At 36.8% G+C, this 25470-nt stretch overlaps 1 protein-coding gene and 1 long non-coding RNA gene across 2 annotated transcripts; both read right to left on the reverse strand.

Moving 5' to 3' along the window:
- Positions 1–10457: 10457 nt before the first annotated feature.
- On the reverse strand, positions 10458–11372 carry LOC119490316. The gene is made up of 4 exons (XR_005207377.1): positions 11265–11372; positions 11138–11164; positions 10882–10904; positions 10458–10767 (listed from the first exon to the last, which is right to left on the reverse strand). It is a non-coding gene; the product is annotated as an uncharacterized LOC119490316 (long non-coding RNA).
- Positions 11373–13396: 2024 nt separating this feature from the next.
- On the reverse strand, positions 13397–24839 carry pa2g4b (proliferation-associated 2G4, b). Its single transcript, XM_037772937.1, has 13 exons — positions 24570–24839; positions 18654–18782; positions 18470–18575; positions 18305–18374; positions 17803–17895; positions 17649–17712; positions 17460–17538; positions 17296–17374; positions 17080–17213; positions 16888–16982; positions 14690–14817; positions 14460–14513; positions 13397–14365 (listed from the first exon to the last, which is right to left on the reverse strand). Exons 1-13 carry the CDS (start codon positions 24655–24657, stop codon positions 14306–14308), a joined length of 1179 nt encoding a protein of 392 aa, XP_037628865.1. The 5' UTR covers positions 24658–24839; the 3' UTR covers positions 13397–14305.
- Positions 24840–25470: the final 631 nt, after the last annotated feature.

The raw sequence follows: 25470 nt of genomic DNA on the forward strand, positions 1-25470 counted from the left end.
TTATTATTATTATTATTATTATTATTATTGTTATTTTATTTATTTATTTATTTATTTATTTAGCAGATACAATGAAATACTATGAATATTAAGGACTGTCCACCGAGACATACTGTATATATACACATTCATACTGCACAATCATCAATGACAGAGGGTAAACACAGTATAGGTGGCCTATGGGGAGGTGCAAGATCAATAAAAGTACAAGAATAAAAATATTCTCAATAAATACAAGAATAAAAACAAGACGAGATAAAAAGAATAAAGGAATAAATAGAATAAAGTGTCAAATAATATTATAAATACAGGTATATTCAGGCAAACAGTATGAAAAAAAGTTGGGTTTTTTTTAACATTACAGCATGTAAACATGTTCTAGTAGAAACACAAAATACACATATGAACCTGAAAATTAGCACAATATGGAACCTTTAAATGATGACATTATGAGTTGCTACAATGCTGAACATTTGACTGAGGGGAAAAAACATTGCTGAGAACATAAACCCCTCATTAGTGTGTCATATTAAGAGGATATTAAGCTGGGGAACACAGCACTAAGGCTGCAACTAACGATTATTTTCATTGTCGATTAATCTGTTGATCATTTTCTCGATTAATCGATTAGTTGTTTGGTCTATAAAATGTCATAAAATGGTGAAAAATGTCGTTCAGTGTTTTATTTTAATGGTTAGTGCAAAATAACTTTACATTCAAAGTAAATAAAACATTTTTTGTTATCGTTCATTCAAGATGTATACTCTGCGTTCAGCAGTTCAATGGCGGAAGGAATGAACTGCTTGGAGTAGCGATTGTTTATTTGATGTGAAGACACCAAAGGGCACGTCTTATGCAGAGAGACATCATCATCAACTAAAACAGCCACTACGCCCAAATAATACTGTACTAATGACACACACTGCTGCTCAACCCGTTATCTTCTTTACATAACCGGATGAAATCCTGCCTCGTGCGCAAGCGCTCATCTCCACTGCAGCAGCAGCTTTTTACAACTGAGCGTGACAGCGACAACAAGCTTCACTGACAGAGAAAAGGTGTATTATCGAGTTGCACACACCTCAGCTGAAGCCACCGTGCTGATCAGCTTCTGCAAGAGGTAATCCAATAATCTGCAAGAGTCGTGACACCACCAACCAGGATGTGCGCCAAATTGGCACTAACGCAATGTTTACGCACCAGCAGGTTTTTTTTTTTTATTATTTGTTTTGCACAATTTAAGACTATACAACATAAATAAAAAAAATAAATGAATAATGTAAAGTGCAGGAAGAGGCAAAAAAAAAACACTGGGCTTATCCTTTAGAGACAATATTAATATAAAGAAATAATATGACTTCACTGTTAAGAATTTCCCAGTAAAATACCAGTAAAGAACTGGTTGCCTTTATGTTACTGTAAAATTAACATTATTATACTGTCGCAGAAATTTACAGCTTTGTACTGTTAATGAAAAATACAGTTTGAACTGGTTGTTTTTTATTAATTTCACAGTATTTTACAGTTAATTTACTGTTTAAAGATACATCATATGGCTGTTTTTCACCTTTCTTTTACATTATCTTACTGATTTGTTTTAATGCACTATTTAGGTTGTATTTTTTACATACATTTTAATAACATTATTTTTTAACAATAACAATACAGTAAATATATCAAAAAAGATAAGTGTTTGTTTGTGTGTGTGTGTGTGTGTGTGTGTGTTGCGTGGAAGTGTATGGTTAGTGTTTGTGAGGAGGATATTGATTTAAATATCTATAATGACTTCTGGGCAATAGTAACCAAACAACATTGTGAGTGGGGAAAAAATAAAAAACATAAAAACATATACATGGACAACATGGAGGAAAAGCAATTACAAGACAGCAATTAAATGGCCCTTTAAGCGACTTTTGAAACATTTGACAGATGAACAGTTTATTGATAGATGTGAAAAGCTACTCCATAATTTGGTTCCCCTTAATCTTATCGAAAATAAGACACCACCCAGGATGTGAGCCAAATAGGCACTAACTCAATGTTTACGCACCAGCAGGTCAATGGAGAATTTGTCATTCAGGTGCACTTTGGGTAGTGCATGGTTTGTCCACGTTTGTCATTAATAGCTTTTATGCTTAGCAACTAAAAACAGCCCAGGCTCCCTCCCTTTGGTTGCCTGGATACAGCCAATTACAGCTGTATTTGCTCAGAGGTTGGAAACACGTTGATGATCCTTTATGCAAACAGACAAAGTCAAGGCAGTCAGCAACAATAACCATGTTCTCTATTGATCACAACAAATGGTCTAAAAACAACAAAAAAATATACATATAATTCACATTTTGAGATTTCAATATGAGATCCAGTGAGATTTAAAGCTCAAGTACAATGAGTTTATGATTCAGAATGAGCAATATCACAGTTTTATAGGCTACATAAAGGCTAATGTGTAAACCAAATGCAGTAAGTTTCCATTCTTTCACTTCCTCATATTCTTACAACCATTCAAACTCTCTTTATAACTTACTACATTTTGACATATTCTGATATTTATACCTATGCTATTTCCTTCTTTTTATTTCAAGAGCTTATTTTACATTTGGTACTTATTGTACATGTATATAGGCTTTGGGGGTATTTATATCTCAGAATCGTTGTTGTAAATTCCCCGTCAGTGCTTTATTTTGACCACAGTAACCACATTGTGGTGGCTTGTCACATACCTGTTTTGTTGATATATAAACCTCCAAACTAGTATCAAGAGTGTTTTGTCTCTCTGGTTTTCATGTGATTTACTGTGTTCATAAAAAATATTGATGTTTCCTTGCAAGAAAGAAAATGAGTAGCACCCTCTTTGTGGCCCTCTCGTGCATCTTACAAGCCACAGTGGGAGTTTTTTTTCTCCCAAGTCTGACAGGAGTATTGAGCTGAGATGGATTTTTTCAAGATATATGGTAAAATAAGATTAACCGTTATTGTCTCCCTTTAGAGAAATCTGTCTGGGGCATTCAACACACAGCCTCTCCATATACACACACAATATGTCCATATACTTGTACAAACTACTAATGACAGTAAACCAGATCTTTTTGTACCATCTGTATGTTATTCATTTGATGATGTTAATAGATTATTAGTGTCCATTTTCTGCAGTAACATCATGAATCGTCGTGCGTCACTGGTCTGTGTGATAGAAATCTGTACCAAAATGCCTTCAAGCCCACACAATGCAACTATAACCCACATTTGCTCACAGGATTAGTAAGGCTGTCCAAATTAAGGAACAAGTACAATAAACAACCACATCATTGCATTTCTGTAATGAAACATTTCTAATGAAAACAGAAGTAGCAGTCACAGGATGGTGAAACACGTCAAGTAATGTGACACAGGTCAATGGTCAAACTGGACCTCCTGTCAGTCAGCTGTCAGATCAGATTTGCCAATACTTGTTTTACATGGATTTATAGTCAATAATGTAAATGTATTCAGGGCAGCAAGAGAAGCTGGATGGACAAGTTCTAATTTGCCTAATTTTCGTGTTATACCGTATAAATGTGTAACTGTTACATTTCCTAATTACTATGTAATAAACATGCATTAATGAGGGTAGTGTGGGTACTATAACATCTGTTTTCTCGGCATTTCCGTATTTTGACCAGCGTACACTGCGTCATCTACTTAAAGGTGCAAAATTTCAGGATTGGGAGCATTTCTATTGCCTCTCAACAGCTCTTAACATGGTGATGGCGAGCAGGTGGCTTGCAGCTAACAGCGCGAAACAGGGCAAACAGCGAAAGTGCTGAAAGAGATAACTGTGTTTACCTGAGGGGAAACCGGAGGTTGGGTGAGAGCGGCGGTCGTGAGCTAGCCAGTGGGGCCCGCTTACATGCACTAAAAGCACGTGCAGCCGGCCTGGGCGATGTCAACAAAGCAAGGAGAAGCTCAAACAGAGTGTTTCAGACAGAGGGTGAAACAGGTTCTGCAGCACAGCCGGTATGAGTAAAGTGAAGTGTTTTTTTAACATAACAGCATGTAAACATGTTCTAGTAGAAACACAAGATACACATATGAATCTGAAAAATAAGCATAATAGTTCCTCTTTAATGCCCTGGATATTAAATGTAGCACCTTTAAAGTTTTTAGTGGCTGCAATCGCAAACTCTGCAGAGGCTATTTGGAGTTTATTTGATTACCATTGATGTGCACATAGAAAGTTGGGCTTTGAAAAGCAAGATAAAGACTTAGGATCATTGTGTCAATATTATTACCTTTACCACAGTTAAGAAATTTAAGAAATAATGAACAGTATTTACTGGGCCACGCTGCCTCCAGCCAACAGTTTTGTCAACTATTGGATCTGTTTGGTCAGTGCCATTTAAAGGGGACATGTCATGAAGAACTCTCTTCCCACAAACTGTGAAAAAAGACAACCCAGTCTGTTTTTTTTGTGGGCTGGCCAGATCAGAAAACATGTGATTCAACAAGACATTCAGATTTGGCTCCCCTTCCTATATGTCACATGCTGGTTCATTAGAATCACAGCTTGAGAACTACCTTTGCAAAGGTGCACCATATTTTTTTCTCAAGCCAATCAGAGCAGGATGGGCTTTTTCGGTAGGGGGTGCTTAAAGAGACCGGTGCTAAAATGTGGCATTTCAGACAGAGGGTGAATACAGGGATATTCAGACAGACAGTATGAGGAAAATAACGTGTTTTTTTGAACATTAAAGCATGTAAACATGTTCTATTAAGATAAGATAATATATTCCTTTGTTAGTCCCGCAGTGGAGACATTTGCAGTTTACAGGAGCAAAGGGGATAGTGCAAAAAACAAGAAGCATCAGCTAACATAGTAAAATATGAACCATTTAAATAAAAGGAAGTATAAAAACAGGAGCAGTATATACAGTATTGACTATAAACAGACTATTAAAAAAAATTGCACAAGTGGAAAATGACATTGCACAGTGAGAATGAAATGAAATTCCACCTGAAAATATTGCACAGTATGAATTACACCTGAGTAGTAATAATGATATTGCACAGTCATTATACAGTATAGTGCAGTTATTGTCCGTATTTGGTGTGTAAGTGTAAGTGGTCTACTGGGAACAGAGCTGGTTGTGGAGTCTGACAGCTGCAGGAAGGAAGGACCTGCGATAGCGCTCCTTCACACACTTTGGGTGGAGCAGCCTGTCGTTGAAGGAGCTCTCTCCAGTGCTGAGATGGTGTCCTGCATGGGCTGGGAGTCGCTTAGCCATCATCCTTCTCTCTCCCACCACCTCCACTGTGTCGAGGGGGCATCCCAAGACAGAGCTGGCCTTCCTGATCACTCTGTCGAGCCCCTTCCTGTCCGCAGCTGAGATGCTGCTGCCCCAGCAAACCACTAGCAACCAAAGGAGTGCCCCCTGCCCTCCAAAAGACCTCAGTCTCCTGAGCAGGTAGAGTCTGCTCTGGCCTTTCTTGTAAAGTGCCATTGAGTTGGCAGAAACCCCAAATACAAGTATGAACCTGGAAATTAGCATATGTCCCCTTTAAGTTACATCATCAATTTGTGATGCTACATCCTCCACTTAGGTAAGGTCAATGCTAAGAGCTCTGTCAGCACACACTCACATCAACACCACCAGGACAGTAGAGAAAACAAAAAGACCATAATTCAAGCTACAAATGCAGATGATCAGTTATTTGATATTATATATTGAAGCTATTTCCTATGACTGACAGGATCAGACAGTTTTGTTGAAAGCTGATTCTTCTAGAAAGAGAAACAAGAGTATGCGTCTTCTGAAACCTGATGTCCACATCAGATTTCTGTCTTGAAATGTGCCCATGGTATGTCAATATTAGGGGCACATTTTGTCCCATTCATAAAATATACTGTATATAAGTTTCATCTTACTTGTACCATAATTCTTACTTCTGCCTTGAATAAGGAAGTATTTACTGTGGTTCAATCTGGTGCAATGTATCCTACGGTGTAATACTGAAAGCAGAATTCTCCTCACTGCTTTAGCTTGAATTGTAACTGAAAATGAAAAAGAGAATAGGGATACTATCCTCTTCATTAGTGTTTTCCAGCAACAGCCTGAATCTAATCACCTTGGTCAAGGACGGGATAAATTATTGGACCATTTTCAAGGGTAAAAACAAGATATATTCAGAGCTGTTTGGCTCGAGTGAGCTTTATGCAAAAGGTTACTGCATTCACACACCCACTCAAGTCATGGGATGTGGATAGAATTGGAAATGTTTTTTAGACATGTGCCCACAATGTTCTGTAACAGATGCATTTCTGCAGATTATCCAGAACTACAGAATATAAAATAGTTAAAATTAGCTCCACATAACATTAAAATGCTTATCCATTAGTATCAATGGTCAGAGTAATGGGGTCATATAACAAGAAGCTTACTCATCTATGAAACGCAAGTACATTTTGTTGAGAATACTTAGTGAAATTATTATTTTTTTTACTTTTAACACTTATTTTACACCGATATTAATTTCATAAGTATAGGCTCTGAGTACTTCTTCCACCACTGGTCAGTCGTTCACTGAAGGTTGAAGGAATTCCCCTCAGGGAATCGTCACCTTCATGCGTGTTGGTTTATCTTCTAGGCAGCTGCAAGCTCAGAGTTAAAATCATAAAAGATTGCAAATTAGGTTAAATCAGTATCAATTTATTCCGCAGATATATTCATCAAAGTTGCAAAGAGTTATTACAGAAGTTCTGGATTCATCAATGTGTCCCTGATAACATGTAATACAGTTTTCAGTTCGCAGTGAATGAACCCCGAGCTTTTCTTTACATTTGCTTTTATACACAGCAACAAGCATTCTCTGAAGAGGGCAGGGTTTTGATCCGTCTTAGTACTTTTCCACAATATCACTGTAGTACTTTTCCACAATATCTGACCTTCCTATTATCTGACTCCATCCTTAGACAACGCTGTCTACTGGTCCTATCATTCTGTCCTCTCCCCCCTATCTGTTTCTTCCCTAAGGCTGAGTCCTTGAGACTGTTCTATCTACACAAAAATATGTTTATGCCGTCTCACCCTTGAGACTCTGCACGAGACGTCCCTCAGACGCCACAGTATTCATCTTCTAATTCTAGTCTAAACATCTTCAACCCACTGAACTCGTAACATAATAGTTTAAGCATTTGCCATATTATTCTTCATGATATATTTCCAACAGACCCTCTTTTGAACTTGTCTAAGTTCACTTCACAGAAATATATGACATGAGGTTCAAGTCATTCCCGCCCTCTGAATCGGGGTCGGTGTCACGGTATTCTAAATTAAGCCTTTCTACCCCTTCTTCCGCTGTGTGCATGCTCATCTGATAAGCAGGTGGGTTGTCAGGCTGTCTCTTTTCTATAGCAGTAATTATTACTCTCTCACTGAGATGACGAATACATGGAATGCAACAACAACCACATAATATCAGGCATGCAATGGCAACGAGGATAGAGGAAAACAGAGAAATTATCATAGACTTCCATTTCCCAAAAGTACGGTCTAACCAATCATTTATCGGGCTGTCAATACCAGAATCCTCATGCATTTTGTCAGATAATGTCCTAAGTCCTTCTAATGCTTTGGTCACTGTCCCGTCAGGTGCTGTATTGTTGGGGATGAAAATACAACAGGAATCTTGGAACATGGAACATACTCCGCCCTTTTCGGCTAGCAGCATATCCAATGCCATTCTATTTTGGATCACCATCAGTGACGTAGGAGCCATTTGTTCAGCTAGTCCGGCAATTGCATCACGGGTTAAATTAGTCAAACGGAGAACATTATAGTGGATGTAGTTAATGCGGTCAACATTTTTACTGGGTGTGATAGGAAACAAAGCGGACACCAGGGGCAAGTTTTCAAATCCTGCAGCTATTTGATCAGCTAATTTAAACTCATTTGGCACTCCCCGAGGTACACCAATAGCATCTATGTATGTGGGATTATTTGCAGAGGTGTCAAAACTCCTCTTTTGGCGTATATTTTGTCTTTTATCTAATCCTATGATAGTCATAGGTACTGCCAACCGGACTAATGAGCATACTCCGGACCAATTAGCTGGTAGCATGATTCTTAAGATTTGATTTCCACAATACCAGAAAAGATCACCTCGGCCCTGAGTCCAGTTATTAGAAGTTTCATTTCCTGTTACATCATAGGATACGTTACACCATTTAGCGGTCCCCTTTGTTACACTAATTTGGCCTGTTCTATTAAAACATACATAGTCCCCTTTTCGTATAGTAAACATTGGTGGCTGGATGTCTTTCCTTAGGGGCGGATATATTTCATCTAGTCTAGTACATGTGTCGGTTATATTGGATCCGGATGTTATAAGTTGCTGCATGCATTCCCACCCCTCTGGGTCGTCCATATGTATCGGTCCGGGTACCATAAATAGAGTGGGTCGTGCAGTTGAGCAGGCAAAACAATTACCTGCCTTGTATTGTTTTGCAGTATACGTCATCCAATCAAGCCAGATGTTTCTATCCCCATATCCCGTGGCTAAACGTATGATGTCATTTGTATTTAGTTGGGTAAAATCTATTTTTATTATTCGGGGATCGGTCTGTTCTGGGGTTTGTGTTGAGGTGAGTGATGGGGGGTTTACTGAGGTTGCGGTGGACGTTTGACTTTGTTTTGGTTTTGGTTTTGGTCTTGTTTCTGGTTTTGCTTTTGGTTTTGGTTTTGGTTCCGGTAAGAATTTGAATCTAATTACCCCCATTTTATCAGTTCCTGATTGATCTACCCCTATTATTATACGTCCTGTGTCATTGGATCCGCAATCCCCTCCACTCAGTGGGTTTTGTTTAAGATTTTTAATAGTGATCAGCATAGGGTTATTTTTGTTGTTTGATTGAGTGTTCCGACGCTCTCGCGGTATGCCAGACTGTATTTGACCTCTCATAACAGAAACATGGGAGGAAATGCAGAGATGATTAGCTGGACACTTCCTCCCTGGATTCCAGTGTGGTCCTGTATAGGCCCACACCGCATCCCATGACGGACACCATCTGTATCGGCTGTTGAATGAGCATGTGTACAACGCATAACCACGCCATTGAAGGCCCCCATCTGACCCCCCGCAGTCAATAATGTCGCATAAATCTATCTGATAGATGGTGTTGCTACCAAATGTATATGTTAATTCGAATTCTTTAGAAGTACATTGACTCGATCTTTTAGTTCTACGTTGAGGTATGTCTCGTTTTGTTCTGGTCAAAGTGTGATTGGGGTGTGTCTGGTTGGTTACCTGTTTGCTCGCTTGTCTTGGTAAGAAGTCTAGAAAATATAGAATAAGACCCCCTAGTAGTATTGAGCCCAATACCACTAGGGCTTTATTTACCCATCCCATGGTTAATGTCCTGATAACCCTACCCCTCTACCCGATAGATGAATAAAAAATAAGCTATTGTTAACGTGATATATAAAGCAATAATTAATACAACATATAATATATAAGACTTTCACTGAGTCACCTTTTCCTTACGTTTAAGCCGTGTTTTATCTGTAAAACAGGCAAGACCTTGAAACCTTCCGTCCCTTAATTGTGTCTCATACAGCTCACTTATATTTTTTACAGTGATATATATAAAAAATTCAGTATAGAAAACAAAAAATTCAGTCATTAGCTTCAATGTTTACGTGTCTTCTTCTGTGCTCTTCTCTGGTGTCCCTGCAGAGATGCTTGCATCTACCCCTGGTGCTGTTCCTTTGTCCGGTTCATCTGGGTTGTGCGTCTTCTTCTGTGCTCTTCTCTGGTGTCCCTGCAGAGATGCTTGCATCTACCCCTGGTGCTGTTCCTTTGTCCGGTTCATCTGGGTTGTGCGTCTTCTTCTGTGCTCTTCTCTGGTGTCCCTGCAGAGATGCGTGGTGCTGTTCCTTTGTCCGGTTCATCTGGGTTGTCCACCCCTCCGCTGATGAAGTCTGCCGTTGGTTTTGGATTTTTTGTTGAGCTGCACTGGGTCAAGTGCAAAAGCAGTCACTAACCCAGGTAACTGCACTAACGGGCCTTTTTCACGGCAGACATGTAGCATAGGTGCAACTAATAACATTAATCATGGCTCTGTTGAAGTGTCCCAGTCATTAATGTCCTGATGAAAGTCCTTGTTGACCAAAACGTTGACCAATAAAGCAGAGAAAAGTGTGTGCGGGAGCAAGTAATTTTTTTAAAAAGTACTTATTGGAGGGGGATCTACTCCCAGCACCACAAACAATTTTGAGAATGTGCATGTTTTCCTCCTTGAAGTGTCCCAGTAAGCCATGACCCAGCATGCACTGTCACAATCCTAAAACTGAATTAGCTAAATAATATTGAACCAATTAATTATTTACACCTGTGCTTTTTTCCTACCTACTTCACCAGATAATACCACTTCCAGAAATCCTAAAAGCAGACCGCTAGTAAAAAAAAAACCACAAGATCTGTAAATTAACTAGAAACCAAAACCTTTAATCACAGTATAAACAAAAGTTGAGGAATTAAGAACAAAGAGTCCAGAAATGTCCCAGAGGAAAAGCCTGTCATCCAGCAGATCTTGAATCAGCTCTTCAGCATCACATTCAGCTGCCTCTTGGTTGGTTGATGCTGGCGCCACTGACAGGACTGGTCACTGGGAGGGTCCAGGGTCTTCAGCTGTGGTCAGCAAACATGAACATGTGCTTGTCACAGCAATGATGGCGGAAGAGGACGGTTTACTTCGACCTCTGCCTCATCTTTCGCCTTTTACGCTTCAGCCTAGAAAATGATTACAAGAGACAAGTCAGCCGGAAATCAATCACACAACACGTGGTGTAAAGGTAGACTTGATACTAGTGCATGGAAAAAAAACATGCGTCATAACATGCTTACCTGCGCATGCGCTTCTTCCTCCACTGCAAAAGAGAAAGACAATATATGTCGTTTAATTATTGCATTTATAAATACACATGTAAATGTACTGAACTGGACTGCAATATAACACATATAACTGGCATAAAAACACGCATTGTACAGCTGAGAGCTAGTGAGCCGCGTGTTGTGCTGGCCCGTCGACATGCTCAAGCTAGCAAATATTAGCACCATTAGAAACAGTGATTATTTGATTATACAGACATCAAACACAAACCTTAGCTCTCATGTCGAGAAGGGGAGGCTGTAAACAAAAGGGAACAGGTGAAGGATTAGTTGGATTGATTTAAAAAGAAGAGGATTATCATGGATTGTGATACCAACAAGTTTAAAGACTCACGTACCGGTCGCTAAGGAATCGTCTCCACTAAGAATGTCATATGTCAGCGACGTCGTATTTATATGGGTTGTATGTATACGTCACTTTCATTGGACCGCACGTGACGGCTATGAGGAAACATGGGAAATGTAGTTTTCTAGAAGGTAAAAGTGTTTACAGGAAATGCTTTGTGCCATTACTGCAGCTTTTTACGTACTTTTAAGGTCCATTGTTCCAGTTAATAATATTATTATTATATTATAATTAAATATATATATATAATTATATTATATTATAATTATATATATATATATAATTATATTATATTATTATATATTATATATACAGTATCACCAATATCATGTATACAATTGGTGTCTAACGTTAAATGAATATATATATATATATGATTTCTAGGGTACTTTGTGCTGTGTATATGTGAAGCAGATCTCGCTGGTCCTCTATATAAACTGATTATATTCAAGTAACGTTAGAGATAGATAGATAGATAGATAGATAGAGAGATAGATAGACAGAGAGATAGAGAGATAGATATATAGATAAATAATAACTTTATTGATCCCGAGGGAAATTCAAGTTTCCAGCATCACAGTTCCATAGTGCAAAACATGTTAGTAAAAAGGCAGTAAAAAAGTTAGTAGTGCAAAGTACAAAAAAATATACCAGATATAAAAATACAAGGAGATGAAGAAAACTGTTAAAAATGTATATAGTGCAGGGTAACAACTGTGATACAGGACTATTAAAAAAGTGAATATAGTGCAGAAGAGACTGTTAAAAATGAATATAGTGCAGGGTAACAACTGTGATACAGGACTATTAAAAATCTGAATATAGTGCAAAAAGTGGTAAAGTGCTGAATAATAAAATATAGGAGATATACAGTAGAGGCCAGGGGATTAAGAAATGTCAAATATGGAATATAATGTGGGATGAGAAATGAGGTAGAGAGTTTTTCAAAAATAGATTAAAGTGCGGAATAAAGCTGTACTTTATTGGTAGAATATAGTAAAAAGCAGTCTATAAATGTGCAGAGTAGAGTTAGACACAAATTGTATACATGTGATTGGTGATACTGTATTGCTTGATACAGTAGTGTCCTTGGTATTTTATATGTATAATGAACGTGTGTCTGAATGTGTGCATTTGGATTTTTTTACGTGGGGGGACTTCAGAAACACAGGGGTGGTTGGTATTTACCAAGATCTTTCCAGTATCTTTAAACTCTGTAGGCCTATATGCTTAAATTTCATTACTTTTATTAGTTGTTGATGCTTCTGAATTTCTCCCCCCAAATTATATACCTAGCAGTAGTGAATGCTTTGAAACTGCATTTAGATCTTTATGTTGGAAAATAAAATGTACATAAAGTAAATAAAGTTATCTGAATAAATACAATATTAATATATATTTATAAATAAATCACATTTTTGTGTCTTATGTTTTTATATTATTCTGTTGATTGTTTGAAGCAGGTGAACAGACAGTTTTAACTTAAATATTAATATTATACATATTACTTAATATATTATCTTCTTACCCAATTTCTAAAATCCAGCCTACCGCCCTGTCTTTATTCATTAAACAATTATGTTTGTTGAACCCAAGTTGGCATTTCATTAATGCTGGTTGTTCCAACCGTTGTTGTTCCCTCACAAGGTCTTGATTTGACTTGCAAATTATATATTTTATAGTTTAAATAGTTTTTAAAGATGTAAATATCAAAATATAAATCGAAGCACCCTGTATAGTGTATATATCGTCATATGCACTTACCTCATGTATATAAAGCAACCTGTGACATTAATCATTCCATATGCACTCTGCACCATTGTGTTTACAAATTTCATTGTGTTTACATATATTTTGTATATATTTATATCTGTATGTTGTAGTCAAATGTTTACCTTTTAGCTGTAAGTCTATTTCTGTGTATGTACATGAGCAACAAAAAAAATGAGTCAAATTCCTTATATGCGTACTTGGCTAATAAAGCTGATTCTGATAGATGTGATGCAATAAGCCTAACTTTACTTGAGAAAGGTGATTTATTAATGTCCAAAATCATGAAAAACACTTTCACTCATCAGGACAAGCAGCTGTATACACACAGTCCAAAAAACACAACCACACAAATGATGTCAGGTGGCTTTTTAATGTTTCCAAAAATAGTCTCTGAAACTGGGATTTGTTTTACAAAAGCATCCATATATCTAACAGGTATGGAGTTCTTATGTAAACACAGACTGTCAGACTCAATGGTGGCACCAGAAGACTGAATGCTGAACCCTTGGCAGGAGTTGGTAGGCCATCCACAACTGAGAAATTCCTTTTTTTTTTTCTTTTTTTTTGCTAGTTCAATTACTCAACTATTAGGTCTTACATTGTCAGTGTTAGAAATTGTTAGCTGAGTAACCTAGTAGATTCCTAGAAGTATACACAGTGTACTAGTAGACGGACCTAAGCCAGAGCAGTATAAATGCGGTAATTATGCTGAATTCAACAGTAATAATTCAGGGTTCAAGACGGGTGTTACACATTTCTGCCCACGACAAGTTAACACTCATTTCAAAAAGGCATGGCTTCAGGTTCATGACCTCAAGGAAGTTATCTAAATGCCACACAATTACGCTGACACAGTACTGTGCATTCATCATCCTCGGCCGCTCTGTCAAACTCATTTTCCATATCTTTCACTACAGTTATGGTGGAGAAAGGGACGAAGGCTCAAGGTCAGTCGAATGGTTAAATGTTCCAGTGAGTATTATGCCCTTGCACAAAATATCCTCTTTCGCAGCAGAATTGTTGTCCACTGTTAAGAGAACAAGACTGTCTCAAGGACAATGACATTTACTAGGGATGTACGTGTTTGTGTGTGTGTATTATAGGTGGAGTGACAGAATTTAGGAGCAGCATCATCCCAGACTGACATCAGTTAGATTCAGAGGTATTCACAGCGGCTATGCCCGCAAGTGCCTCAGACAGCTGGGACAGAAGGATTCGTGACGTCTGTTCTTTGGGTCATCAGATGTCTGTGAGAGAAATCTATTCTGCAGCTTCTGTCTCCGTTGCCTGTCCGGTTGCAGTCTCAACAGTCTTTGAGGCCTTTAAAAAAAAAAAAAAGAAGATTGAATTTAGAGTAAATTGGAAAATGTATTCTTGTTTGTTGGAAAAAACAAAACACTGCCCTTTAACTCACCTTCTTTTTCTTCTTCTTCTGAGTCTTACGGCTGGCTGAGCTTTGAAGCAAAGCCTTTAAATGGAAAGAAAGTACATGAAAATGACTTTCAGAACCTCACACAATACATCAACACATAATGGCTTTGAGGAAGCCTCGTCAGCTAACAGAATGCTACAGCAACTCCATTAGTCTGATTCTTTCTTTAGGAGAAGAGAAGGCAACAGCCCATCCATCAAAACACATTTTACCTTCAGCTCGGCGTCCTCCACTTCATGCTCAGACTTGTAGAGTTCTGGCTCAAAGAGGCTGTTTGTGATTCGCAGAGGTCCGTTGGCCATGAGCAGCACGGTGAACTTGAACTGGGCGACAACTTCACCTGGACAAAGAGGAGGTTGAAAGTTCCATTAAACAATCCCGCTTGGTTTACAACTTGGACATCAAATGTTTCAGCTCACAAAAACTAATATTATAACTAATTATTAGGACTTCCCTAAGAATTGCATATTAGAACAAACATAGGTCGATTCTTATTAAGATCACTAATCAGTTAGTAGGTTCTACAAATATGCTTTTCTCTTTAAAAAGCACTATAATTTAAAGTCCCCATGAAATGAAAAATGCATTTTCCCATCTTTAAATCCTGTGTCCCTGTATTAATTGTTTATTTATCTCTTGTTATAGGCCAAATATTTAAAAAAAAAACAGCATCAGAATATTTTCATATCAAAATCCCTGTCTTTTCTCTTCCTGTAACCGTTTCCAAATGTCTGATGACTCATCCTGCACTCTGGGGCGTTTACAAAGATTCATCCAATTAAATTAAAGTTTGGGCGACTAGCCACTAGTCATATAAGAGAGAGAGAGAGAGAGGAAGACAGGAAGAGATGTGTGTTTGGTTATCAGTGGGCATAAACACAGTTTTCATTTCGAAAACAATTTGGTTACGGTGTAATTAATTCAAGGGAAACTTAGGCGATTTTAAAAGACTGCCGAATGATAACTCGAAGCGACTTGCGGACTTTTGCCGACGGGTGAGTGGGGGGCTCTGGGCATTGTTCATCTGGCTGTACTGCCCAACAAAAGGTGAGGGCGGGGTGTGTGGAGCCAACAGGGGATTTAAAAGACTGCCCATGACTGCATTTTTTTTAGCAGAAGGTCAATAATGCTAAAGAAATTTGCAGGATTTTGTAAATGAAAACCCAAGACTGCATTAGTTTACCAGTGAGATGATGAAATACAATCCAGGAAGTTCAGTTTGTACAATACATAAGTGAGTTCTAATGCTTATAAGACACCCTAACAATTTATAATATTATGAGACAGGATTTTACAACTCTGTCAAGTTTTTCCAGCTACAATCATTGTAAACAATTCACTTTATAAAGTAAGCTATTAGTAATGTACACGTGGACATATTTAAAAGGCCAATACAGGGTGGTCCTGGATGACATTGCAGTAACTTAAATTAAAAAATGACCAAGGACGCTGCTTTTATGGAGACAGTGATATTGTCGGTCCAAGCACGGCCTCAGCGGACCAGAAAAAAATAATCTTTGTTTGAGGACATCCCTACGCTCGATTACATTATTTTCCATTGGACAGGAAGGACATTGTCTACATGACAGTAAACTGAATATCATTGCGTTTTGGATTGTTGGTCAGACTAAACAAGACATTTGAAGAAGTCACCTTGGGCTGAGAGGGAAACTATTGTGGACATTTTGCCGATTTTCTTTTAAGACTTTATAGACAAACAATTAATCGAGAAAATAAGCCCTAAATGGAACTCTTATTATTAACTGAGGTATGTCTTCTGACATTTCCTGTTACCTACTGGGTGCCATATCTTTTTCTGCCCTAAGACTTACTCATACACAACCTGTGAGAGGTTGTGTATGAGTAAGTCTTAGGGCAGATACCAGAGGAGAGAATGGGAGAGTAGAGGAGAGTGTTGTGCTGCTGTAAACGCAATTGTTTTTGTGGAAACTGTGATGGACAATGAATGATAACCCTCATGTCCGAGGTATTTTGGTTTAATTTTTGTCTTTGTCACGTATCTGTTAACCTAAATGAACAGAAACCAACCAAGACCACTGTACGGTTGTCAACGCAATAGGACAAGAGTGGACGACAATTCGAGGAACGAATTAAGTCGAGCTCCCCAGAGTTCCTTCAAGTCCAGCGACCTTTTCTTGTAGATTGACAACCAAAGCATTTCTCTTATGTACGGTCTATTAGAAACTGGGACAGCCAGAAGGCTTTTTGGTAATTAAATCTTAAAGGCCTAAAAACACATAATCTTTGATACTTTTCTATAGATTCAAGTACATGTGAAGTCTTCCAACGGCTCAGATAAACTTTCCGACCTCACTTAATTTTGTTCACATATAAACAATCCTACAAGATTACTAAAGCTCTTAATCACATCCATCATTACTCCACTCACTCTCTTTCTCATGCAGCACGTTGAACGGCTGCAGTAGCTCATGTTTGGCACACTCCACCACGCCCAACCTGGCCTTGCCTTCATCCTCAAACGCTCTGAGGACACAGAGAGAAGAAAAATGAGGAGGTGAAACCTGGGAACTTATCTTATTAAATATAAAATGAAAAAAAAAAAGAAGTTTAAAGACGCTACCTCAGAGTGAAAGGCATTGTGTCGAAGCGCCTCTCCATCTCACTGAAGAATGTCCGAGATGTCTTCATCTTTAAGCCGTACACCTTGTTGGGGTCTCGTTTGTAAACGGTGGTCCTCTGACCTCCATCCTTTGCCTAAATTGCAAAACATATTATAAATACCTTCCCTTTAAGACATTTTCAAAACTAAGCGGAACCATCAATTTATGCCTCTCACCTTCCCCTCTCCAGTGCTGATGAGAACATCCACTGCATATACCTCATGCACCTCAAACTCAGCCTTCTCATGGTCCTTTCTACAAAGACAAAGTGACAACATCATCCACTGGTTAAAAACACTAATCAGGTCACTGACGGGAAGCACTAGTTGAGTGAACTCACTTTTGCTGGTCCGTTGGGTTTTGGATGATAGTTTTCTCCCCATCGATCACATGTTGTTTGAGCTGATGGGACAGCATGCCTGCACACGTCGAAGGAATAAATGGAGTCAAGCATGTCAAATTACATTTGGCAAACGTATACCGTTGGAATCACAGAGCTTGAAGGTGCCAAATGTTCACAAACACTCACCTTCAATAGGAGAGCACTTGAATGACTTTGCAATCTTGTTCCAGGCTTCTGTGACCTGCGAGTTCTGATGGAAGAGACATGATGATGTCTATTAGACGAATTGTGTACAGTGATGCCATCGTTCAAATCAGTGGTCATGGTGGGAGAGTTTTACCTGGTTTCCTGGCTTAACAAGACGCAGAGCAGCCTCAGCACAGAGGTGAGCCGCTTTGAGAACGTCAGCCTTCCGTCCGGTCAGTGGGTTGTCCTGAAGTAACACAGGAGGAAAGTTTAAGAGTTGCAATGCGTGAAATTGACCCTTTTACAGTTTGCAAACAATGATGACGTAGGTAAGTGTGCGCATGTGGTTTGGCAACAGAAGTACGGCAGAGTGCAATAGCTTGTCAAGCTATGCAAGGGCATTAACCATGGAAGATTGCGAATACAACCTAAACAAATTGACTTTCCAGAACTGTGTGCAATTAGTGAGTCTGTAGAATCCATTAGCAAGTGGCCAAATATTCAGAGCAAAATGAAACTTCCGTTGCCAACATGCACGCACATATTTTGATGGTGTCGCCTGTAAAAGGGTCTATACCAAAGTGGCCAATCATGGCTCTTGTGAATAAACCAATGAGCGCTACAGTGCGGGTATAATTGCAACAGTGATGACATACCTTGGTCACTCCAACAACTAAGCTGTGAGCCACATTTGAGATGAAGCCATCAACGTGCACACCCAGATCACTGTGAACAAACAGACCAGAAAACATGAGCTAAAGAAATATAGACAATAATGCATCTAGTACACAGGATGGACTTGTAGACATTCGGCAGCTTACATTTTGACAACGTCCCCGTCCTTCAGTATGACATCCGGGTCACTCTTCAGAGGGGAGTGATGGCATACACAGTTGTTAACTGACACACAAGTAGGAAAAGCGATACCTGCGAGAAAGAAAGAGTGAATGAGGGAGCTGAGTCACAGACATTGATGGCGACAAATGAATGCAACAAAAGACGTACCTTTCTTCATGTCTTTTTCCTTCTTGAAGATTTTCCCAGTTTCTGCCATGATGAAGGCGTCTCCCTTTTCACACAGGCTGAGCACGGAGACTCCAGGCATAGCTGCCCCGACCACTGTCTTCAGAGCCTCTGCAAGACAAGAGATAAAATGAGCCATGATAACAGAGTGTATGTACTGCTGGGCTGCAACTAATGATTATTTTCATTATCGTTAATTATTTTGATTATTTTCAGTAATAATCGGTTTCATAAAATATAAATAAATAGTGAAAAAATGCACATCAGTTTCCCAGTTTGGATAGGATGGATAGTTTGGTCAACATTAACACAAAGAACGACTCTTGCTCACTGTTAAAGGCTCAATTAACGGCTTGTGAGTGTTGACAGCAAACTACAATGTGAACAACTCATTTGATTTGGACTAAGCTGATGTTACGTTAAGTAGAAGATAAACATTTGACAGATTATCTGACAGCTGTATATCAGATCGAAACAGCATAACACTAGTAGTCAATTAGAGGGCTTAACTTCAGATAAGTAGGTCAACTGTGATAAGCTACAATACAAAATCACAAGGACACTGAGTGTCCTTGATGTGAAGCACCTACAGCGTGCAGTCATCTCCACAACCTAGGAGGAATCCATGTACGGACGGACTGTGAATGAAAAACAATTAGTCACTGAAAATTGATATTGAGCCATATTAATTATTTTTGAGGGACCAGAATAGCAGCCTTTTTTTAAGAAGCTGATGAACTGATTTCCTAACACCACTAATACATTATCTAAGATTAGTTTAATTTAGATTAACTGTAGAGTCTTTTTGAGTTTGAAGGTTTTACTATATGTGTATTTAAACTTTATGTGGCTTGAAGGTCAGCTGTTCAATCTCCAGACTGGCAGACATAACAACTGTGGTTGGACTGGGTAACTGACAGGTGTGAGTTCAATGAGTGTGAAGGTGCGAAATGTTTTTCATGTTTTAAAGCTACAGTGAAGATACTGGTATCATATGAATCTAGAAAACATAAGGAATATATTGGTACCAACCGTGTCATACTAGCTTTACACAAAGGCCTAAATAACGCTCCAAACTCAAGCTAAATTTTGGCGAGGATTAACTGTCACAAATTAATAAGATATAAGCTATAACATTTAAATGCCAGCAACTCAGTATAAAGTATTTAGAACAACCCCCATATTGTCATTCAATTTTGCACTTGTCATTGTTATCTGTTAGCAGACTAAACATTTCATTGTATAATTTAATAATTAATATTGTTAGTCTGTCTGTATGTGTATATATGTTTATATGTAAAATTCAATAAAAAATATTGTTAAAAAATAAATAAATAACAGCATGTAAAGTTTATGACTCATGTTGGTGACTTAATGTGTTTATGATTTTATCTCAATCTTCAAAGTTAAATAAGTATGATTATTAGATATGTGAAATACATGAAATGTCATGTCTGTCTTTCTTTGAAATTCTGACTTAACATTTCATTGTATAATTTAATTATTAATATTGTTAGTCTGTCTGTATGTGTGTATAAATGTAAAATCCAATAAAAAATATTGCTTAAAAAACAAATAACAGCATGTAAAGTTTATGACTCATGTTGGTGACTTAATATTGTGTTTGTGATTTTATCTCATTCTTCAAAGTTAAATAAATAATTTAAATGTGATGTAATTTAACATAGAGTATTGGGTATTTAACTTTAGCTTCTGCTACTTTAGTAAGTTAATAACTTCAGATGACACCATTTAAGAAAACCAGATTTTCACTCTCTTACAAAACAATTTGTCTCAAATTAATAAGCTATAGCTTTTAAATGCCAGCAATTCAGTATAAAGTGGAACAACCCCCATGTTGCCACTCAATTTTTGCACTTGTCATTGTTATCTGTTAGCAGTTGCAAGCCAGCTGTCTGTATGTGTATATGTAATGTTACATGTTTAAAAAATATATATAAAAAATAAAAATAATAACAGCATGTAAAGTTTATGACTCATGCTGGTGACTTAATATTGTGTTTGTGATTTTATCTCAATCTTCAAAGTTAAATAAATATGATTATTAGATATGTGAAATACATGAAATGTCATGTCTCTTTCTTTGAAATTCTGACTTAACATTTCATTGTATAATTTAATTATCTGTCTGTCTGTATGTGTATATATGTAAAATCCAATAAAGAATATTGCTTAAAAATTGATTTTATCTCATTCTTCAAAGTTAAATAAATAATTTAAATGTGATGTAATATAACATAGTGTATTGTGTATTTAACTTTAGCTTCTGCTACTCTATTAAGTTAATGACTTCAGGTGACACCATTTAAGACAACCAGATTTTCACTCTCTCACATAACAGTTTGTCTCAAATTAATAAGCTATAACTTTTAAATGCCAGCAACTCAGTATAAAGTGGAACAACCCCCATATTGTCACTCAATTTTTGCACTTGTCATTGTTATCTGTTAGCAGTTGCAAGCTATCTGTCTGTATGTGTATATGTAATGTTACATGTTTAAAAATATATATAAAAAATAAAAATAATAACAGCATGTAAAGTTTATGACTCATGCTGGTGACTTAATATTGTGTTTGTGATTTTATCTCATTCTTTAAAGTTAAATAAATAACTTAAATGTGATGTAATTTAACAGAGTATTTAACATATAATATAATATTGTGTGTTTAACTTTAGCTTCTGCTACTCTAGTAAGTTAATGACCAAGACAACCACATTTTCACTCTCTTACATAACAGTTTGTCTCAAATTAATAAGTTATAACTTTTAAATGCCAGTAACTCAGTATAAAGTGGAACAACCCCCATGTTGCCACTCAATTTTTGCACTTGTCATTGTTATCTGTTAGCAGATGCAAGCCAGCTGTCTGTATGTTTATATGTAATGTTAAATGTTTAAAAAAAATATATAAAAAATTAAAAAAATAACAGCATGTAAAGTTTATGACTCATGCTGGTGACTTAATATTGTGTTTGTGATTTTATCTCATTTTTTAAAGTTAAATAAATAACTTAAATGTGATGTAATTTAACAGAGTATTTAACATATAATATAATATTGTGTGTTTAACTTTAGCTTCTGCTACTCTAGTAAGTTAATGACCAAGACAACCACATTTTCACTCTCTTACATAACAGTTTGTCTCAAATTAATAAGTTATAACTTTTAAATGCCAGTAACTCAGTATAAAGTGGAACAACCCCCATGTTGCCACTCAATTTTTGCACTTGTCATTGTTATCTGTTAGCAGATGCAAGCCAGCTGTCTGTATGTTTATATGTAATGTTAAATGTTTAAAAAAATATATAAAAAATTAAAAAAATAACAGCATGTAAAGTTTATGACTCATGCTGGTGACTTAATATTGTGTTTGTGATTTTATCTCAATCTTCAAAGTTAAATAAATATGATTATTAGATATGTGAAATACATGAAATGTCATGTCTCTTTCTTTGAAATTCTGACTTAACATTTCATTGTATAATTTAATTATCTGTCTGTCTGTATGTGTATATATGTAAAATCCAATAAAGAATATTGCTTAAAAATTGATTTTATCTCATTCTTCAAAGTTAAATAAATAATTTAAATGTGATGTAATATAACATAGTGTATTGTGTATTTAACTTTAGCTTCTGCTACTCTATTAAGTTAATGACTTCAGGTGACACCATTTAAGACAACCAGATTTTCACTCTCTTACATAACAGTTTGTCTCAAATTAATAAGCTATAACTTTTAAATGCCAGCAACTCAGTATAAAGTGGAACAACCCCCATATTGTCACTCAATTTTTGCACTTGTCATTGTTATCTGTTAGCAGTTGCAAGCTATCTGTCTGTATGTGTATATGTAATGTTACATGTTTAAAAATATATATAAAAAATAAAAATAATAACAGCATGTAAAGTTTATGACTCATGCTGGTGACTTAATATTGTGTTTGTGATTTCATCTCATTCTTTAAAGTTAAATAAATAACTTAAATGTGATGTAATTTAACAGAGTATTTAACATATAATATAATATTGTGTGTTTAACTTTAGCTTCTGCTACTCTAGTAAGTTAATGACCAAGACAACCACATTTTCACTCTCTTACATAACAGTTTGTCTCAAATTAATAAGTTATAACTTTTAAATGCCAGTAACTCAGTATAAAGTGGAACAACCCCCATGTTGCCACTCAATTTTTGCACTTGTCATTGTTATCTGTTAGCAGATGCAAGCCAGCTGTCTGTATGTTTATATGTAATGTTAAATGTTTAAAAAAAATATATAAAAAATTAAAAAAATAACAGCATGTAAAGTTTATGACTCATGTTGGTGACTTAATATTGTGTTTGTGATTTTATCTCAATCTTCAAAGTTAAATAAATATGATTATTAGATATGTGAAATACATGAAATGTCATGTCTCTTTCTTTGAAATTCTGACTTAACATTTCATTGTATAATTTAATTATCTGTCTGTCTGTATGTGTATATATGTAAAATCCAATAAAGAATATTGCTTAAAAATTGATTTTATCTCATTCTTCAAAGTTAAATAAATAATTTAAATGTGATGTAATATAACATAGTGTATTGTGTATTTAACTTTAGCTTCTGCTACTCTAGTAGGTTAATGACTTCAGATGACACCATTTAAGACAACCAGATTTTCACTCTCTTACATAACAGTTTGTCTCAAATTAATAAGCTATAACTTTTAAATACCAGCAACTCAGTATAAAGTGGAACAACCCTCATATTGCCACTCAATTTTTGCACTTGTCATTGTTATCTGTGAGCAGATGCAAGCCAGCTGTCTGTATGTTTATATGCAATGTTACATGTTTAAAAATATATATAAAAAATCAAAATAATAACAGCATGTAAAGTTTATGACTCATGCTGGTGACTTAATATTGTGTTTGTGATTTTATCTCATTTTTTAAAGTTAAATAAATAACTTAAATGTGATGTAATTTAACAGAGTATTTAACATATAATATAATATTGTGTGTTTAACTTTAGCCTCTGCTCCTCTACTAAGTTAATGACTAAGACAACCAGATTTTCACTCTCTTACATAACAGTTTATCTCAAATTAATAAGCTATAACATTTAAATACCAGCAACTCAGTATAAAGTGGAACAACCCCCATGTTGCCACTCAATTTTTTGCACTTGTCATTGTTATCTGTTAGTAGTTGCAAGCCAGCTGTCTGTATGTTTATATGTAATGTTACATGTTTAAAAATATATATAAAAAATAAAAAAAATAACAGCATGTAAAGTTTAAGACTCATATTGGTGACTTAATATTTTTTTTTTGATTTTATCTCATTCTTTAAAGTTAAATAAATAACTTAAATGTGATGTAATTTAACAGAGTATTTAACATATAATATAATATTGTGTGTTTAACTTTAGCCTCTGCTCCTCCAGTAAGTTAATGACCAAGACAACCACATTTTCACTCTCTTACATAACAGTTTGTCTCAAATTAATAAGCTATAACATTTAAATTCCAGCAGCTCAGTATGAAGTATTTGGAACAACCCCCACATTGTCCTTTAATTTTCGCACTTGTCATTGTTATCTGTTAGCTTTTGCAGCTAGCTCAGCAGCTAGTGAGTTAGCTCAGCCACTAGCTTGCTTAGCTTAGCTTAGCTTAGCTCACCAGGCTAATGTGACAGTTAAACAAATATAGGGCTACTATAAAGATAAAGCTCGGGGCTAAATGTATAACTAGTTTCATTCATATTAAAACAAGCAGCCAGTGTGATCTAGTGGTGGCTCTGCTGCACCACATGGCACACAGCTGCTGCTGCTAGTGCTGGTCTGGCTAGCTAACATGAGATCCGGATAGTGATCTTCATCTACACTCACGGTTCGCTATCTCGGCTCCCATCTTATACTTGGTGACCACCAAGTCGTCGGCGATGGTCTGCTCCTGCGTCTCGTCGTCTCCAGACATGTTGGCAAGTGTTGACGGTGAACTCAGAGTAACTTTTTCTCCCCCGGTAGGTTGTCACAGTCAGTCAGTCAGTCTACAGGATGGACCACGCTGCTCCACGCTGCTCTCCGCTCTCTGCTGCACCGGCCCGCCCGACTTCAGTCAGCACGCAGCCGCTACGAGCTCTACTAGATCCCGCCCGCTGCCAGAGACACGCTCTACAGGCAAGATAGTTCACCCGCCAACCGCCTAAGCTTGGGTTGCTTTGAGTGTTACATCCCCAAAAGGAAAGAGTGATATTTTAAATCATATCATCATCATATCATTTAAAATTAGACCATGAACGAGTATTCATTGCCAACATTAAAGTCTGCTGATATACAACTGTTCATTTATGCATTTATGGGGGAAACAAACACATATCGAGGCCTGTAGAGACCAACATGATAGATTAGTTAGGGTCAGTAAGTGGATATAGTCAAGTCAAATTAGGTCAAATTTATTTCTATAGCACATTTAAAACAACATGAGCTGACCAAAGTGCTTTATAGACATAGGCAGAATAAAAACAGGTCAACAGAGCAGAAAACAAAATCACACATATCCACAGACAGAGACCAAGATAAAAATCAATGAGTAAAAGACTGTTGTAAGATTCATAAAAGGCGAATTAGTAATCACAATTCAAGTACAATCAAAAGCCAAAAGCCAAAAGCCAAAAGCCTTTACTAAAGTATAACTTCACAAGATGCTCCACGTTCCTCATTTTCACACAGGCGGCACGCTGCTCTATTTCCCCTCTAAAATAACACATAAAACATATGACTTTATTCT

Source organism: Sebastes umbrosus, chromosome 6 (assembly GCF_015220745.1).
Source record: "Sebastes umbrosus isolate fSebUmb1 chromosome 6, fSebUmb1.pri, whole genome shotgun sequence".
In the NCBI taxonomy this organism is placed as follows: domain Eukaryota; kingdom Metazoa; phylum Chordata; class Actinopteri; order Perciformes; family Sebastidae; genus Sebastes; species Sebastes umbrosus.